At 40.3% G+C, this 20,576-nt stretch overlaps 1 protein-coding gene across 1 annotated transcript in view; it reads right to left on the reverse strand.

The window, feature by feature from the left end:
• The window catches only part of WDR48 (WD repeat domain 48), a 32,246-nt gene extending 13,829 nt beyond the window's left edge, over positions 1–18,417 (reverse strand). The window contains exons 1-13 of the mRNA XM_054649619.2: positions 18,289–18,417; positions 9,048–9,188; positions 8,646–8,724; positions 8,286–8,368; positions 8,041–8,170; positions 6,151–6,239; positions 5,182–5,283; positions 4,636–4,860; positions 3,209–3,283; positions 2,791–2,893; positions 2,397–2,494; positions 704–811; positions 251–347 (exon numbers count right to left, since the gene is read on the reverse strand). Coding sequence (XP_054505594.1) covers positions 251–347; positions 704–811; positions 2,397–2,494; positions 2,791–2,893; positions 3,209–3,283; positions 4,636–4,860; positions 5,182–5,283; positions 6,151–6,239; positions 8,041–8,170; positions 8,286–8,368; positions 8,646–8,724; positions 9,048–9,188; positions 18,289–18,336 — 1,378 coding nt within the window. The 5' untranslated portion in view covers positions 18,337–18,417. The remainder of the gene's footprint in view (positions 1–250; positions 348–703; positions 812–2,396; positions 2,495–2,790; positions 2,894–3,208; positions 3,284–4,635; positions 4,861–5,181; positions 5,284–6,150; positions 6,240–8,040; positions 8,171–8,285; positions 8,369–8,645; positions 8,725–9,047; positions 9,189–18,288) is intronic.
• Positions 18,418–20,576: the final 2,159 nt, after the last annotated feature.

Here is a 20,576-nt window from a genome sequence, read left to right on the forward strand (position 1 = left end):
ATTACTTTTTCCCTTTTGTATCTTAAAAGTTTAAAACAAAATTAGATGTAAACCCTGAACATGACTGTTTCAGAAAAAAAGGAAATACTTTCTTTGGAGAATATGCTACAGAATTTAATATTAAGAAAGTAAGCCTCAAAATCCAACCAGATACTGACATGGGTGGCACTGGAATACTTCAAAACATATATACTGGAATTTGTTCTGATTTCTTTGTTAAAATAAAACACTATTATTAGTTAAAACTTACATTTTGGATCAGAACCATCGGGACTGCTAAATCCAGCATCCTTTGCTGAAACCCAGGCTGCAAAGCAGTCACTTTCATCCAAAGTAATTGTCAACATCTGTTGGCAAAAGACCATGAGGAATGTAATAGTTTGGGATTAAGTAAGTCTATAAATCTCTAACTTTGCTCCTACAAATCAAAGAATTTCTGAAAGCATGACAGCACACTTTGTTTACCAAACTGTATTAATTAGTAATTGGTATTGGTGGACTATACCACAAATTAATTAAAAAATATGTTACTCCAATTATTAAGAAATAAAATTTGCTGTTTTAATTGAAAATAAATTTAATCCATCAGATAAGCAATGAATGTTCTTGTAAAGTTAACAAACTAAAACCTTTTTGAACAAACAATACATGAAAAAAAGCAAAACATGACATTAAAACAACAGATGAAGGAGCTGTATCTCACCCCAGTTTTCAAGTCCACTGAGAACCAGTTTGGCACGTAAACCATTTTAAATCTCTTCTTAATTTCTTCTTCAAAATCTACTTTCCCAAGGTCTTCAACTTTACATGCCTGTTCACCAAAAGAAATGTACAAGTACTGAGTCATATCAACACTCAAGACTTTTCCTTGATTTTCATACACACTTGGAATGATTGTGACTTATGATCTCTCCTGAGCACTGCAGTCCAAAAACATCCAAGTTAAAGGTTAAATCTTTTTTAAAAAGTCAAACAGTTATTTATATTGTAAGTCATTTTTATTCTTCATTTATCTCTGAGGGAGTGGAATGAAGCCAGTAGAGAGGTCTGGAAATGTTACTTCAGATTATTAGAAAATATTTTCCCTACACTGAGTAGAATGCTGTCTTCTAATAGCCCCTGTCATTTCTCTCCCCATCAGTACCAATACTTCAGTACTCCATCAAACACCAGTATTTCCAGCACATCTAGCAACTAATTCAGCTCAACTACTGCAATGGGAACAGCAGTGAGTGAATTTCTGTGCAAAAGCTTTATTTCTGTTTTTATCATACTTTTACTTTAAAAGTCCTTTAAGTAATTCTGTTAAAATCCAAATTATTATAATCCACTTGCAAAGTCATCCTGAAATACTTGTTTTAGGCAAACACTAAGGACTGCAACCTTGGAATTTATTCCCTCAAAATCCAGGAAAAGTTACAGGAAGCAAAGACTGAAGGGTGCAGCTTCAGGTAGGAAAACCTCCCTCTCTTCCTCCTGCACCCTCAATAAAGTCTCAGCTTTCAAGTGCAGGGAGCAACTCTGACCTGGCAAATCATCTCACCTCTACAGTGAATATATATTTAAACATATATCAAGTGACTTCTCATAGCCTTACAAAGAAAAAAAAATATCTGAATGAAAGTAAAAATTACCATTACCATTTGACTTTTGTCAAACATTGCACATTTAAATACAGACATAAAGAAAACTTTTCCAAAAATAATCTAGATAATTTTTAGTATATACCTATATCCTCCAACTTAATTTCTTTTTCACTTCATTCAACAACTCAGTAAGTTGGCTGAGCATGCTTTACCTCATTACTGATCTTGGCTGCTGCACTGCATAGCTCAAGAACAAGAAAATATTTAGAATTTAAACAGGCTTTTGCCAGAGAAGAAATTGCTGACCACCTCACTGATGTGGGATTTGAGTCCTTTCTCTCTGCACTCTTTCCCCTCTCCTCTGAGCAATCATTGGGTAAAACAACATAAAGAAATGTGACACCAAGTCTCCCCAGGCAACACCAGGCAGGAGCCAGGCTTCCTTCTGTTCATTTTCCTGCCTTCCTGAGGTACCAGCAAACATAAGCCCTCTTTGAAACAAAACTGCATCAAAACATACATTACTATTTCCTGGAACAAATTCAAGGGTCTGAACTTCAGGAGAATGCAGATGTCAATAGTGGATTGAATTCAGGTGAATGCAGATATCAACCTCACCTCAGGGAAAGCTACAAAAAAGCTCAGAAATGCCCCTCCTTTTTCAAAAGGCAAACCTTTCATGAAATCCTGAGACAGAGAGATGATTTACTTTCTACCACAGAAATCTCAAACAGTAAAAGTGTACAGATAAAAAAGTGGCACAAAATAATCAATCATCCAACAGTAGAAAATCTGAAATTACATTCTTACCTTCAAGACATCCCAGTATGCCACGTTATTATTTGTGTCTTTGGTTAATATGTGCCTCTTGTCATTAAGAATGTGGCACTGAATAATACTAGCACCCCCTGGCAAACAAACAAGAATTAAGGTTACTGCTGTCATTTTTATCTAATATCACATTAAATTAAATTGCATGACATGACATATGCTGTTCTTTGGTTTCAATTTTTTGTGTAAACCTTGGATACCACCAAGGTTTAAACATGATTTTAACTGTAACCAACAGTGGATAGACAATAACCACATTGTTCTAGTTGAAATCATAGTATCAAACTTTTAAAAACTGAGTCAATCTTAAAGCTCTATCACTTGTGCTAAAGAAAACAGATTTTACAAGGTCCTCTGCAAAACAGCTGTTTACCTTTTATAACTTGATCAGGCTGTGTACACAGGGGTGGTATGGGATTGGTACAATCATTATCATAATCTCCTGATGCTCTAAAATTATGGATTCCCTTCAAAGTCTAAAGAAAGAAAGAAAATAATGACACATTCATACTCATCACAATCAAAATCATAAACTCTGCTTTTACCTGTGAGTAACAACTGCCAGTTCATGCTGATATTTAGATGTTAACTACTCAGATCCAAGGAATATAATTTAGTTCTAAAAGCATCATAACCACAGAGCAAAGAAAGTAATTCTAAGCTTCATACATTTTGAGCAATTTTAATATTAGGATTTTATGATTTATTCTAAAGAAAACTTACACATCACAGTACATCCAAATCCCATGACTACTCCATTGTATTCACAGACTGTAAAATGTATCACTTACCCATTTATTGACAGAGGATTTAGTTGTTGCTACCCAAAGTGCTGGAGGAGGATCAGCTGATCTATCCAGTTCCATCTAAATAATAAAACAAATTTTCAGTCATGCTTAACTTAGCTTCCCTTTGATAATTTGTATTGTCCTGTATAGACCCACTCCTATAACAGAGTATCTCAGAAACAGCATGACTTTCAGCTTACTGCAAAAATACAAAGTTTAAATGAAAAGTAGCTAAAATGAAACTTTGAAAATCCATAGGAATTGTTACAAGTATTCAACAAATGAATTCTAGACTTGGGCAATAATAGTTGCAATGTGTATTAACACAGTGGCTAGAGTTACTTCCAGCATGATGCAGTCTTCCCTAATGGACAGCTTCCTAAGTACAGGATTTTCTGAATTACTTTGTATTCAGACACTTCATATGGTTAAAATGAGAATGTAAGAAGTTCTAATAGAAAAAGCAGAATTTTATATATTTGGCTCTGCCATTACATTTCTCAGATCACTGTAGCCAAGATTAGAGGCCCCTTCTGACCTTTGTACAGCTGACCAGCACTTTCATTTTCCATTTTGAACTGAAATTTCACATCCTGACTTTTCCAGAACTAAATTAATGTATCCAGGATTTTATCTTAACACTCTAAGCTAGAGTTCACTCCCAAGGAAAGCCAGGCTGCTCATATCTATTAGCATATGTTTCAATTGCACACTCCTTATACACCTGCAGGTTCTAAAGTCATGTCACTAAAGTCAGAGACAGAAAAAAAAATTTAAAAAACAGCCTCTTTGAAAGATTCAGACTTGTGCCTGCAAATATCATGTTTAGGTGTTCAAAAAAACCCACAAACAACTTTACTCCTGGTTCCCATGAGTATGAACAGATTCTAAAACAGTCCTGTGCACATATGCTGCTGCTAAGAAAATCCCCTTTTGTATAAAACCTTGGCAATGCCAGCTGAGTTTCTTAAAACTGTACTAGAGCCTGATAAACCCAACTTCTCATGTGTGAAGCATATTCAATTTCAGTAATGTTCAAATTTGCACATTTTCAGTAGCTGCCAGGCATCCATCTTCTTCAGGCAATTAAACTTCAGATGCAATTTAGGAGACAGAGCCAATCTGCTGAAGATGTGGTGTAGTAAACACTTGTTAGCCAATGTGAATTCTTTAATCAATTTATACCTCAAGCCACTGTTTCACGAGAAAACATGCAATTATCCTTTTATACTATGAGAGTCACAGAACACTGGCACAAGTTGTGAATTCTCCACTCTTGGAAATACTCAAAACCCATCTTGATGGGGGTTGAAAACTGGTTGAAAACTCATCCAGTGCTCTTGGGCAGGGCAGAGAAATGGACCAGATGATCTTCAGCCATCACTCCCAAGCTCAGACATTCTATGATTCACTGAATTAAACTCAATTACCTTAAGAACTGGTGCCTTTTCTTCACAGATCAGCACCCTGATATCAGGATTTCTTAGATCTGTACAATAAATCTTCCTGTCTCTTCCTCCTGAATAAATATGAGTGAAGGCTTCATTGACCTGCAGAGCCCAAACACCCTCATCATGGACTCTGTACGTGGCTATGCACCTCTGCTGCCCAAGGGACCACAGGCGGATCGTCCCGTCAGAGCTGCCTGAAAGACACTGAGCAACAACCAGCACACTTCAATCAAACACTTAGGTAAGGATTTCAAAATATTTTTCCCCATAAAAAGATTTGATCACTCATATAGTTATATTTTTCCTCTAAAATGGTGCTAAATCCTAGTCAGGATTTCCAGTATTTTATGTAAACCCATCGCACACTTAAATGAACAGTAATAAAATCAACTTTCACCCATCAGCCTCCCCCCCCTTAACCACTAAATATCTGTAATCTATGACATTAAATAATTACATTGAAATGGACTAATGACTTTTTTCTGCTCTCTGTAAAATGCCTTTGTCTCAGGTTAAAGCACATACCTGGGTGCCATCTCTGTTCAACAACAAAGCTTTGACATTGTCTGTGTGCCCTTTGAGTTTCATTAGTTTTGCACAAGTCCTTGGATCCCACACCCTTAGAACCTATGGGAACAGACATTGGATAAATGACATTAACACCATTCTTCTCACCAATGTGCTACCTCTGCAGAAATGAAGCCTTTCCAAATGAATCAACCCTTATTCCAAACATGTGGACATCCATCACTGAAAATATATGTTTGAACAAGACAGACATAACTATATCTCATGCAGCTCTAATAATCAGATATGATCTTCTCCTAATTTAAATTAATTTGTTCTGGCTTCTTCTGTCATAAAGAAATTAAAGAATGGAAGTGACTGGAAACAGGACAGTGTCATGTGGGCATAAACTATGCTTCTGAGAATCCTCTAAGATGCTCCACTGGTGTATCCTATTTTCTGTTTTATATTGTCTTGGAAATAAAATTCTCTCAAGGTTAGATTAGGTAAAAAAAACCAACTCAGAGATATAAGCCTGTTTTACCTTCCTTAACAAAGAGCAAGGGCTTTCTCTTGGGAACACTTGAGCTTCATTAGCTCCTTCATTTCCCACCTCCTGCAGGGATCTTGCAAATTGCTGGCACCTTCTCTCCTACCTGCAGCAACTGCTTCAGTTTTGATAATCATCTGAGTCATCTGTCCTCAAAATCAGAGCTCTTGTGGGGAAATGTAATGATCCCTGACAAAGAGGGTTACACAAGATGATCTGACTGTCTCCCCTATGTATTAAAGCTCTATGGATACATCACATCTTCTGACTGAGGCAGGATTTGTATCCTACACTTGCACTCCCACTTCAGAGAAGTGTCTGCCCTCACTATTGAAAACACAAAAGCTGCTACAGACATGACATTGAAAATGAATAAAATTGTCTCTTTATACTGAAATTGAACTGAAGTGAAATGAGCCCCACCAAATTTTGCTTACCTTTTCAGTGGACCCTGATACAATAACTGTTCCCATTTGATTCATTGCAAGGCTGTAGATTGAGTCTTTGTTCCCACTCAGGGAAGAAGCTATTTCAAAATAAAATTCACATTTTCAACTTTAATGCTGTTATTTGAAACACATACTTATTGACTCAAAACTGGTATTTTAATACTCCTTGACTCATGAAAATAGTGCCACTCTGCCCCATATAAAGAGTTGCTTTAAGAAAGACTATAGTTAGCATAGTGCTGGGAAAACCCTTTTCCAATTCTTAATCTACTGCTGCATAAAAACAAGGTAACCCCTCAGATTTATGGTCATTACAATTTTGGTGACCTTTTGGCACCACAGTTCTGTGCCAGGGCCATCAAGCTACTCTTGCTCAACTGTGTCATTGGAATATGACACTTCTTTGTGATCTTGTAACACACAGCATTTGGATTTAAGTGCAGAGATTTTTTTCCAAGCCAAGTAACAGTAAAATTCTACATTTTGTATTAAAGGCTCTTCTAGTTCAGCAAAAATGCAGAGAAGTTACACTGCAGCACTGAAATGTGTTATTTGAGCAGGGATGCTACCTCTGCACTTGTGAAAACCATATGGCAGCTCCTTAGCATCACACCTACCATCAGAGCTGAGGAATTCTATACCAACCAGCCTAACCCTCTTTTGGAGATTAAAGTACCAGTCCTTCAACTCAGAAAAGCACAGACACAGCAAATGAAAATCATCTATTTAGAGAGCACAATCAGGCATTTCATCAAGCCTCAAATCCATACCATCAGTATGCCAAGAAGGCTGAGAATAGCAGCAAACTGCATGGCCAGTAAAAATGTGAAACTTCACACAATGATTTATTTATAAGATGGAGCCAAGTTTTCAACACAGGATTTGTAACCTAATATCATAATTTAATATCACATTTTGTCACAATGGAGAAGCCTGTGTCAGAGGGGTTTAGGCTGGAAATCATGAAGATGTTCTTCCCCCAGAGGGTGGTGGGACACTGAACAGGCTCCCCAGGGCATGGTCACAGCCCCAAGGCTGCCAGGGCCCCCAGGAGCATTTGGACAACAGTCTCAGGCACAGGCTGAGATTTTTGGGGCTGTCCCATGTAGGGCCAGGAAGTGGACTCAATGATCCTTGAGGGTCCCTTACAATTCAGGATATTCTATAACCCTATACTCTATATATATTCTATATATTCTACAATGCCTTTCTGGGAGAGAAGCAGAACAGGTGACTTCCTAAAAGATGAGGGTGACATTGACAATTAACCCTGATGAGTAGAATTTACAGTTTCTGCTTGCCTTCCATTCTCAAGTGAGTTAGATCTCACCAGTCAGTTATCCTTAGATGTAATCAGTGCTTTGTGTAACTCTGTGTGCTTTTTAGTCTAGTTTATCTAGTAACTTATTCTTCTGAAAGATTTGACAAATGTATCAAGTCCTGCTTTAGGAGCTGTACTTCCTGTTTTTCAGCATCTATACCAAGAAAAAAACCAACCCCAAATCACAAAACACAGAAAAATGTAGGAACAAATAAGCTAAGAGAACATTTCTATAAAAGGCTGGTTGAGAGGTAGGTTAAAATCTTCCCAAGTTAAAGCTCTATCAAGTTTCAGAGAAACCAGCATGTCACAGTTCAGGAGAAACAGTTCACAGAGATTTGTCCTCTATTCTAAATGCCATGACTGTTGGCTGCTCTAGATTTCCAGCTATTACATAACACAACAAATGGACTCAATGCATGCAAACCCCTCCTTCAAATTTCTTGCCCATTTTTTATGTACAGACAGAAAAAGGCATCTGTGGTTTTAAACTGACCTCACAGATTATGCTACTCAATAAAATGGATTCCATTTGCCTCCCCTTCCCAGGTACCTACTTGTGACAGTATTATTTGAGGCAGTCAGTGCTGTGAGAGTATTTACATCCCAGAGGAATATCTGTCTGTCCAGCCCAGCAGATGCTACCAGCTCCTTATCTTTTGCATATGCTAAGGCTTTCACATAGTCCTACAATAAAATAAATATAACAATATGAATCAATGTTATCCTTTTGAAGTCTACATCTTAATAATTGTAAGAATGGCACTGATCACACACAGTATTTACAGATAATGTTTTTCACCTTATGCGTCCTTAGTGTTGACATGCAAAATCCCTTATGTGCATTCCACACTTTAACAGTAGTATCTGAAGAAGCAGATATCACTAAATTGGAAAGAATAAAGACTAAATTTTAATGGCTTATATATTACTTTAGAGCATATTTGTACTAGTCTAATTTGTTTTTCAAAAGAAATTAAAAAAAATCATATAACATTTCAATTTTCATTAGAACAGCTGCTTACACTATTTACCAAAATTAAAATATACATCAAAAATTAATTTTACATGCTAAGAGAAGATGCAAAATAATTAAAGCAGCAGATAATTTACTTGTATACAGTTTCTGAATCCTGCAGTTCTGAAACTTTTAAGTACTTACATGTTTTGCCATTGCAGCAGAGCACAATGTCATTTACCCAATCTGTGTGATGTTCCATAGATGCTATATAAGGGTCTTGCTGCAAATTAAGAAAAAATAAGCTCATCACCAATGGAGAAGATTGTGACTATCACATCCTGTTGTGGTACCTTCTTCAACCTGCATATGGATTCAAAGTTTCCTAGTGCAGAGTTGTTTGAAATCACTCTCCCAGAACCCTTTTTGTGAGAACTACACAGTTATGTAACATGCCACAGTACAACCAATACCAAAAGGATTCTGTGATCACAATAATTGGCAGCTGTTAAAAAACAGCATCAGGTACAGCCCTGTAGGCAGCTTACCAGCAGAATAACTTGGCAAAAAAGTAGTTTTAGAGCCAGGGAGGCTGTCCTGACTGACCTTGTGCTGATTGACACTCCATATCCTTATGATGGAGTCCCGCCCTGCCGTGAAGAGTCTGTTTAATGCTGGGTCCAGCTGAAGCGCATTTACCCCGTTGCGGTTGTACTTCTCCACTTCATCTCTAATCACATAGGAAACCTAAAACACATTTGCACAAATCCAATTATGGTATTAAGATATTGACAGGGCCATAAAATCTGAACATCTAATTTCATCTTTCTAAAGTTCTTGAGCAGAAAACACAAAGAGTTGTACAAGCATTGTCTGTCAGTTTGAGAGTTACCAGCACCACCAAAGTTATTTGCCCCCAAAAATGGGGAACAGTCAGAGAAGATTTAGCAGTGATACAACTGGAGCCCAGTAGATTATTTTAATCATTGCAACTTAAGCTGAGTTAGACCCAGTGAATCCTCAGTTCAATTCCCTGCTGGGTGTGCATATTCTGGGTGATCTTACACAACACACTGAGTCTGTGTGTCACTTCCCAAGGGAGTTCCACAGTTTCCATAGCTGCAATGCCAGTATTTCCTAGCCTCACAAAGGAGAGGATATGGTCACCATGGCTGACAAAGCACTGAAAGACTGCAGATACAAATTCAATAGGTGTCACTACTAATTTTAAACCAATTTTTTAAGAAATACCTACCTGCCAATATAATAAGAAACTCAAACTCTTGGTGTTCTTTCAGATAAATTATTCCATTAATTTCTTTCCTTCTGTGTTTGACAGCACTGTGTGTAAAGGTTATTTCATGGGTTTGCTCAGAAAAACTAAAGGGAAATTTCAGGAGACCCTGAAAGACCACAGCAGTCTCCATTATTAGTGTTCAGTAAATACAATTCTAAGACACTGCAGTTTCTTCAGATCTCCTGCACTCACTTTCCTGATCCCTGGGATTACACACTGCTCTGAGGAAAGCCCTCACACTGAGGGAAAAGGAGGGGAAGATGCCAGTTATGCATCCTGCCAGATTCTATAAAATATAATCAGAACAAGGTAAAATTTCATGCTTGGTGTAATCAAACCTGCTCAAAACAGGAATCCTCTGGACACATAAGCACCAGTGTTTAGAAAATGCTTACAAGGAGTAGTCCTGGGCTAGAGATCTGAAATCAATTTTTCACTCCAGTAACTGCATTAAAGTAGTATAAAGAAAATGTTTTCCAGATCAGATCTCAGTGACACCAAATAAATCCAATAAATTAAGATGTTCACTGGTCCTTATCACAGAAGTATTTTACAGCAGCTCAGATTCTGTACCATGAGAGCTGACAGGTCCATTTGGTGAATGTGGGAAACACCTCCATCAAATTATCCCATCCTCAGGCAGCACTGCCAGAGCACTGATGCTTCCAAAAAACACATGTGCAGTGCTCTTCTCTGGTTGAGAAACAGCTGCAGCAGCTTTACAGACCAACACTGAAGGGCCAAAATTAAGAGCCTCCTGAATCCTCCTGCCTCAACACTCTCCATTATCATTCCACAAGTCCTTCACTACACTTAATAATGTGATGTACATGATACATAATTGTATATATACAATACACATAAGTGTATTATTATATCCCCAATGCTCTTAAAGACCTTCTGTCAGCCACTCTCAGCCTTTTAGTACCACAGCTCTGCCAGTTTTAGATTGTATCCTCATTTCCAATACTTTCAGCTTCTCTCACCCATTCCAGACTCATCCATAACATTCTCACTCTCCATGCTCAAGTTTCCACCTACACACAGCTCCAGAGATGCTGCTGCAAGGAGACACCATCAACCACACAGAAGTGCTCTGTTAAAGCACTTCAAGCACTTGAGGTATTATTTCTTTGTGAGATGCAGGGAGCAAGATCTGTGCCGATCCTTACCTGGGCTTAATCATATCACGGCTCTGTTGCTGAAAGACCCACACAGATTATGTGCACAAAACTCAAGGTTTAACATGATTCCAACACAAGGCAAAGGGATGCCCATCAAATTCATGTCGCTATCAAACTCTCATAAAACCAATGAATACACTCAGTTAAAAATACTACATGTGACCAGCTAAGACACAAACCAGTAGATCAAATTTAATGTTATTCATTAGAGAGAGCAATATTTTCCTGACACAGTATCAGGTTCAAGATCAGCAGAGCCCTCCACCTCTTGTTTTCCCAAATGCTACCAGGATATTCTTGGAGAAATCCTCAATTTTTGGATTTGTTCCTCCTCTGTCAGTTGCCTCCCATATTTGTTATATGATAGGGCCCTCCATCTCTCATTTTCCCAAATGCTACCAGGATATTCTTTGAGAAATCCTCATTTTTGGATTTTTTCCTCCTCTGTCAGTTGCCTCCCATATTTGTTATATTTTCAGGTATAATTTAAGAGCTCTTCATTCCACTCATAAGTTAGATTGTCAAACTATGTTAGTCACCTAAGCATGGTAACGCTGATGCTTTTTGCACATAATGATGCTACTTCTTTTTAGTTTAAAGGAAGTCAAGAACAACACAGGCATAAATATTTAAAAATGCAAAAAAATCCCCAAATGATGGCTTACTTTAACAAGTAAGGTACTTTTCATGTATGATTAAGACTTTCACAGGACTTTGGAAGTTGAGTCATATTTCTACATTAATCTTGATGAAATTAAAGTCAGCTCAACCAAATGCTGTTTTTCCCTCACAAAAAGACATGATCAGAGGAGACTGACAACCATTTCTCATTATCAACAGCACTGAAATAGTCAAAAGTTAATTTGCCCTCTATTGCCTTTAATGACTTCCACATATTAATTCAGCCACACATCTCTTGGCAAGTATTGCTTTTATTTTAAAAGAACTGGGCTAAAGAGAGGGGTTATATTGTTTCAGTGTTATTGTTCCCTTCTAGATCTGAAATGGATGTCAGCAGAAGCTGAGCAGGAAATCCAACATCATCTTTCTTTCTCCCTGTGACAAACTTGATTAAATAACTCTGCTGTAACAACTGAATTAAACAAGATTAAAATCTTGTGTTTCTTTTATTGGCATAAATACAAGAGATCTTTGATGCAAAAAAATATAGCAAAACAACAAAAAGAGCTTGATACAGAACTTCCCATCAGTGACGGCTACTGTGCACAGAATTCAAACAATTATTTTTGTCTCTCCTCAGAATTTTACAGTGTTACTTACTGCCCACAGAAGGAATATATATATATTTGGAATATATATACTTATCAGGACAAGTATACTTGTCCTGATAAACTTGCTTAAAAATCGAAGGACTAACAATAAGAAAAAGAAATCCCTATTTTATTAGGTAATGATAACTTCTTCCATGTCATGGGGAGAAACCATGACAGACATTTTTCGATCATAAAAGTAATTCTAATCCACATTAAATACAGACTTTTTTTTTTTTTAAATTTATGATACTACAAGGACAAACAAAGAAAATTATTCTGTGGTCAGCAAGTTGATGGGACACAACACCAACACTTCAAATGAACACTGCAATTTGAGCAGCTGGCTAAGGACAAGGCAAACCATCTGTCCTGAAAACAGTATGAGCTGAAAAGGACTACAGCAAAGAATGCACTCTCCAACTCATTTTGGAGACCAAATGATATCCAAGAAACTGTCAGCTGTTTACACTGAAAATACTTAAATTTATTTGCTCATCCAAAATAATAAATATTGACTGGTCTGCTCCTGGTAACCAGGCATTGGGGCTGAAATAAACATCTTGTGTATTAACAAAACTAGATCAAGACACACAGCACATGTGGCTGAACTAAAAACAACCCCAGAAGACATTTGTTGCACACCACATGGAACCCTTTGGAAAGGGAGGTATAACACCAGAAGCATCCAGATACTTGCACTTAAATGCATTAACTCCATATTAACATAGAAGGAAAAATTAGGGGCCCCACAAAATCTGTTGAAAGGTTGCTGAAATGCATGGGGAACTTGTGTAAGAGAGGTGGACACACAGCCAAGTCCAGAAAACCAAAACATTCACTAATAAGAACAGAGGAAGATTGCTGAAAACTCACATGAGTTTGTCCATTATGTTCTTATTTGAGGAGAAAAAGGTGAGAAAGTGCTTTTTTGTTTTGTTGGGTTTTTGAGTGTCACTTAGCATAGACTTAAGAAATATTAGAAGATTTAGTAAGTATACAAAAATACAAAAACAAAGCATATTTTCAAGTCTGTGTGTACACAAACATATCTAAACAATATAAATGCAGTGAAGTCGTGTCTGAGGAGAAACTGCTGTGAATAAAATTCACCTCTGCTCCTGAAGAACACAGATCTTATCACTGAAGATAAAGCACTGGAAAGGGGGGTGGAGACCCCAGAAGTGAGGGCTCTGAGACCTCAGGGGCATTGCTCCTTGGAGCAGGCTGGAGCACATCCCTGCTGTGCCCTTTCTGCAGAGCACAGAGCCAGGGGCAAAATCTGGGATACAAAAACAGACACAAAAACTGGGATATAGATCAGCATTGCTTTACTGCCACATTGGCTGGGAGGAGCAGGCCTTGTGGCATGTGAAATATTTTACTAACAACCAAAGCTTTGCCATGGACGCTGCTGCAGCTTTTATAAGCTCCCAGAATGAGTAAGAATCTTCCACAGCAGCAGTGCACAAACATCCACTCATTAGAAAGGGTTTATGGGATTCAGGAGCCTAAATGGATCAGGAGTAATCATTTTAATGACTACCTAAGAGCTCCAGACATAAAGCTACTGCCCACAGATACATTTTGGCACACAAAGCCAAATGAATTTCTTGCAGGACTTACACTTATCCGTGCAGGAAACACTTGTACCAACTGATGTGGGATCATGTTACCCTTGTTACATTACATGCATTATAACAGACTTTATCTTCACAGATGGGTAAAATCTGCTTTTAAAACATCCCACCAAACCACATGGAGGAAATAGTAACCAGCTGAGCTCTGAGGACACTCGTTCCTTGTTTCTAAGTGAGCAAAAAACAAAAAAAGGTATTTCTCCAAATAATGGGAGGGTTCTATGAGAGGGTTCTGAATTGCATCAAGAATGAGATAAGCAGCAGTGAAATACCAAGGAAAAAAAAATGAACATTGCTTTAATATCTTAGTGGAGCATATGTATTCCTAAAAACATGGCTTTTAATTAAGAAGACTATTTGAATTTTTATCTAGGTTCCAGAATAAAAGTAATGGAAGGCATTAAGAAGCTCATTTTATCTTTTTACAAGGGAATCAACATATTGGCTATGTGTTTGCTTAAGCATTACATGAAATAAATAAATATTCAGAATTCTAATTTTTACATTTATTATATATGAAATATAAAAAGACAGATATCACATCTAGTAACTGCAGTATTAGTGCACAAATATGACAAAATCAGTTCAAATAGATCACAATGGTTTGAGTTGGAAGGGACCTTAAAGATCGTCTCATTCCAACCACTGCCACAGGCAGGGACACCTTCCACTAGACCAAGCTGCTCAAACCCCCATCCAGCCTGGCCTTGAACACTCCCAGGAATGGACAATGAGATTTTCTTACTCTGTACAAGATGTGAGGCTAAAAAGTGCTTAAAATTCATGCAATCATAAGGATGCTGATCCTTATATGGCAAAACTCTCATGCTGTTTTGACTGTGGGGGTAAATTTATTCTGGCCAAGGAGCAAGTTTGGGAGAGCAGTCACAATGCAACTCCTCCAGGGTAGCTCCTTCAAGGCACCTGCTGGGAAAGCTTCACCTTGACTTGACTGCCAGGACAACATCTGAAACCTTGACTTGACTGCCAGGACAACATCTGAAACCTTGACTTGACTGCCAGGACAACATCTGAAACTGCAGCACACGGCAAACAGCAGCATCTGACACAGCCCTGCACCCTCACTGCCTCCAAACCAGTGCCTGAGACCACATCCCTGCACCCTCACTGCCTCCCAAATCAGTGTCTGACACAGCCCTGCACCCTCACTGCCTCCCAAACCAGTGTCTGACACAGCCCTGCACCCTCACTGCCTGAGACACCCCTGCACCCTCACTGCCTGAGACACCCCTGCACCCTCACTGCCTTCCCAAACCAGTGTCTGAGACACCCCTGCACCCTCACTGCCTCCAAACCATTGTCTGACACACCCCTGCACCCTCACTGCCTCCCAAATCAGTGTCTGAGACACCCCTGCACCCTCACTGCCTCCCAAATCAGTGTTTGACACAGCCCTGCACCCTCACTGCCTGAGACACCCCTGCACCCTCACTGCCTCCAAACCAGTGTCTGACACAGCCCTGCACCCTCACTGCCTTCCCAAAACGGTGTCTGAGACACCCCTGCACCCTCACTGCCTCCCAAATCAGTGCCTGAGACACCCCTGCACCCTCACTGCCTCCAAACCAGTGTCTGAGACACCCCTGCACCCTCACTGCCTCCCAAATCAGTGTCTGACACAGCCCTGCACCCTCACTGCCTCCCAAATCAGTGTCTGACACAGCCCTGCACCCTCACTGCCTCCCAAATCAGTGTCTGACACAGCCCTGCACCCTCACTGCCTCCCAAATCAGTGTCTGACACAGCCCTGCACCCTCACTGCCTCCCAAATCAGTGTCTGACACAGCCCTGCACCCTCACTGCCTCCCAAATCAGTGTCTGACACAGCCCTGCACCCTCACTGCCTCCAAATCAGTGTCTAACACAGCCCTGCACCCTCACTGCCTCCAAATCAGTGTCTAACACAGCCCTGCACCCTCACTGCCTCCCAAACCAGTGCCTGACACAGCCCTGTACCCTCACTGCCTCCCAAATCACTCAAGCTCACTCCTGCAGCCTTCAGAAAGGCAGGGCTAAGCTTCACAAACACCTGCCCCTGGACACTTCAAATGCCTGACCCCCATTTAAAGAGTTTAACTACTCTTCTTTTTCTATGCATGGAATTTATTTTGAGGCCTAAAACATCCACTCTGACTAAACCATTAGAAACTAAAATGATATGCAGAAGCACCCTAAACTGACTATTTTGGATGGCTTTGCTTACCAGTAGAACAGGTGCATCCAAGCTAATAATAGTTCTGATTTCCATAAATTTCAACCAGCTCTCCTGCCATGTAAGGAATCAATGTTCCCTCATGCCTGAGATGTGTCTTTTGTAAAAGCCTCTTCTTCCATCCTCAGAGGCTTGGAACAAATTTCTCCAACTCTGTCTCTCTCCCAAAAATTCTCTGTAGAAGCACCCTAAATGCTCAGCCATTAGGAATTAAAATAAATCATGAGTGGTTTTATTTTTCCATTTGCAGCTGATGGATAAAACAGACACTTAAAACTCATTTACTTGAGCAAAGTCCTGTTACTAATGAAGGAGGTGAAATAATAGGAGTCAAGAAAAAAATCCAGCTTCTAGTCAAGCTTTATAAATGTTTATCATGGAACAATTTGGGTTGGAAGGGACCTTACAGATGCTCTCATCCCACCCCCTGCAATGGGCAGGGACACTTTCCACTATGCCAAGTTGATTCAAGCCCTGTCCAAGGTGGTCTTGAACACTTCCAGGGCTGGGAAACTTCTCTGGAAAACACAACCAATGTGGATCTAAATCACAGTGCACTGCTGAGACACAGACCAGTGTCATGTACATCAAGTGTCATTAGTACATGAAGTGAAAAAAATACCACACAGCACAGTGAGAACAGACAAAACATCATAAACCAGCACAAAACCACCTGTAAAAACAAACTTTTGAGCCAATCAATGCTTGGAGAACAAAAAATAGTAGTGACAAAAGGAAACAGTGAGCTCTTTGATGCATGCTGCTGTCAGGGAAATACTACTTCATAAATAGGAGTGTATCAAACAAATATCAAGGTATAATAAAAATCCCCTGCTTAGGGGTGTAACCTGCAAAAACTTGTTCACAGCACAGGCATTCTTTACATTTTAAATCATATCCAGTTTTTTTTCTGTCAAGGCAAGGGAATTCTTTATATAGAATTGAAAGAGTGCTTCCCTTAACCACAGAAAACACTAGATGCTCTATAAGATGGCCATTTCCTCTCTGTGATAAATGATATGTCAAAAATCAAACCCACCTCTGTTTTGAAAGCTCCTAATGCTATTTCAAGCCTAATCAATATTTCATTTGATCACACTGGATAGGTACAGCTGCAACTGGCATTTGCCACTAGGCAGCTTGGCACATTGATAATGCATTAAATCTTTTCCATAGTGAAAGCTGTAAGAACACCTAAAGGGCAGGCAGTATCACAAACAAGAAGAAAAGCATTAAGAACCATAAAATAAACCTATTTTAATGACTTTAACTGTTAAAGTCTTGACTTTTTCTACACACTTTGGAAATTCCAGTCTCCACCAAGGCTACAACAACCCATTTGTAGCTACACTTGGGCCCAAACCACAGGGTTTAATTCTTCCTCAAGTGTGCTGAGAAAGTCTACACCCACCTGACTGCCTGTGCCACGGGCTTCCTTCAACAAATGCTGCCTTGAGCTGGCAAGGAATATCTCTGAAACTTGAGAGGAAAAAAATCCTGCTCCTCGCTCACGTGTGCAAAGGGACAGAGTGTTTTACAGAAACTAAGCAGAAACATGATGCAAAGCAGATCACAGAATGATGGAACGGTTTGGGTTGGAAGGGACCTCGAACATCACCGAGTTCAAACCCCCTGCCCTGGGCAGGGACAGCTTCCTCTAGGCCGGGTTGCTCAGAGCCCCGTCCAACCCGGCCTTGAAAAATTCCAGTGATGGAGCATCCAGAGCTTCACTAGGAAAACTATTTCAGTGTCTCACCACGCTCACAGCAAATACTTTCTTCCCACTATCTAACCTAAAAGTACTCTGGCACCGGACACAGCCGAGACAGGAACCCGCAGCTCTGTCGCTGCTGGCAATTCCCGTTCCACCCAAGCAGGTCTGGGGGCACCGTTCTCTCGCTCTCCGGCCGTGCTCCGCCGCTTTTGATCCGAGCTGGTTCAGCTCTGCCTCCTGCGGGCTGCAGAACCCGGCCCGGTTCGGCAGCGAGCAGCAGCTCCCCCCCTCGCTGCCTCAGGCGGCCGCTCGCCCCCTCGGCCGGCGGAGGCGGGGGAGAGACCCCGGGGGCGTGCGGCGCTGCCTCCCCTCAGCGCAGCGCGGCTGTGCCAGATGAGGCGACTGCGCTGCCATAGAAACCTCCAAGGGCTGACACCCTGCAGCCGCTGGCGCGGCCCGCGAGGCTCCGGGCTCGCTTTGAACCGTGCCGGCCCCGCCGCACCCTCACCTGCACTTTCCGCCGCCCCGCCGTGTTCTGCCGGTGATGCGCCGCCATCTTGCATGTTGACACTGTGGCGTCATGTCCGACCGGAAGTGCCGGCCCCTCACCCGGCCCGCGCGAGGCTTTTATACGCGAGCGGCAAGGGTGGGCGTGGCCAGTGGGGCGTGGCCAATGGGGGCGCGGCCGTCGCTCCCGCCCTCACGGGGTGGCCGCCATGTTGCCGCCTCATGAGGCACCGCCTCAGCCCGGCCCCAGGGCGGGTCAGGTCTGTCTCCTTTCCCGTTCTGCTGCTCTCTCTTCGTCCGTGTTCGCCTCCTGGTGCTCCTGAGGTGTGTTCGTCCCGCTTTGCTTCGTCTCGAGTGGTGGCGAAATGTCTATGTTGAAATAAGAAAGGCCCACTTGAATAAACTAAATCAGCAGTTTCAGCTGTCGGTAATTGTGAAAAACGCCAATTACTTGTTTTTTAAAGTTTATAAAGTTTAATGGTAATAAAATGGTTATAAAAATAACAATATAATTAGAGTAATAATAATTTGGACAATTTGGATTAGGAGAATATGAGACAACAGAAACAAAGAGTTACAGATGTCTGGGTACCTTTTCTGGGCTGCATAAGCCCAAAAAGGACACACATTAACAGAGGATTAACCCTTTAAAACAATAGCCTGTTGCATATTCATACATCTCATAAATGATGCATAAATTCCATTCAAACACAGGATTCTGTCTGGTCAGTGTCAGCTTCTTCCTCTGAATCCTAAATGGTGTCTTCATGGCTGAGCAAGGCAGGAAGAAGTTGGTTTCTCCTGATAATAGGGCAATAAATTCTCTTTCTCTGAAAGATTCAGGTGTCCTGTGGCTGCTGTCTCAATGTGAGTCCTTTCTTTAAAAAAAGTCTCTTACATAGCATAGTTTCTATTTTAACCTTGTGTTATAACCTAAAACTATATTTAACACACTACTTAAGAAAATTAATACAGCATTACTTTCTAACATAACATACAATATTCACTTTAATATTTGTGAAAAGCCAATCATAAAATGCACATTTTTCACAGTAATAATCAGACAGTCTTTTAGCAGTAGTTTTATACTTCATTAATAATAGTCAGAGATTTCTCTGTGTGGGATATTCTTATCAATTAAGAAGTAGGGATGTTGGTTAGATTATGGTGCTGATAACTCACCATGGGTTTGATCCCCATATGGGGCACTCTCTTAAAAGTTGGACTGATCATCCTTGTGGGTCTCTTCCAACTCAGAATATTTTGTATCTCCTTCTGTATCTTCTGGGTGAGGATCTGTGTGAAGTTGTGTGCAAGACTCTATTCTCAGCACACCATTTCTTAGACCAGCTACTTCTTTGTGGTAGATCAGTGAAGGTGCTAAGAGTTAATCAGTGAAAAAAGAATGCTGTGAGAGGTAAAATGTAAGGGGTTAGGGATGAAATGATGCATTCAGGTATTCCTATTCTTCAATGCTGTTTGCAAGGCTAAGTAGAAGATAAGGATATTTATCACTTCTGCTGATTTAAACTTTTGTTTTTATACAGATCACTTTTGCTAGCAGTGAAGAACGCAGTGTCCTCATTGCAGGTGCAGGTGGAGTGTGGGGTTGTGAAATGAGATCTGCCTTGGCCAAAGCCCTTTCTTTCACTGCAGCATTTCACAGAATCATGGAATGGTTTGGGTTGGAAAAGACTTCAAAGCTCATCCAGTACTATCCCAGGCTGCTCCAAGCCCCATCCAGCCTGACCTTGGATAATTCCAGACACCAAGGGGCAGCCACAGCTTCTCTGGGCACCCTGTGCCAGGGCCTCACCATCCTCACAGGGAAGAATTTATTCCTAATCACTGAACTAGAATCCAGTATTTACTGGTGAGATTAAGCAAATTTAAGACCAAGTTAATGCCACAATAGTAATTTCTCTCCTTTAATCCAGCAGCAAGAGTTGCAGTTACTGACACACCACTTCCAGAGAGCCACTGCAAACACTGGGCTCATTGTACATTGTTATGTGAATGTATTTTTGTGGCTTTTACAGCAGACTTTGGACATGATGGAGTCTAAAACTGTGGGTTGTTTTACTCAAATGCCTTGCTTATGCAGACTAGAATATGATATCTCAGGAGATTTTAGTCACACAAAACATTTAAATCATATTTCAGATCACCAAGTTTCACATCCCATAAAGCACAACCTAAATACAGTATTTTCAAACAGTTGCATCTGAGTCATGCCATAAATTATATATAGCCTACAACACTTTTGGTTTCAAGCTATGAAGAATCTAC

Source organism: Agelaius phoeniceus, chromosome 1, assembly GCF_051311805.1.
Source record: "Agelaius phoeniceus isolate bAgePho1 chromosome 1, bAgePho1.hap1, whole genome shotgun sequence".
NCBI classification, from domain to species: Eukaryota; Metazoa; Chordata; class Aves; order Passeriformes; family Icteridae; genus Agelaius; species Agelaius phoeniceus.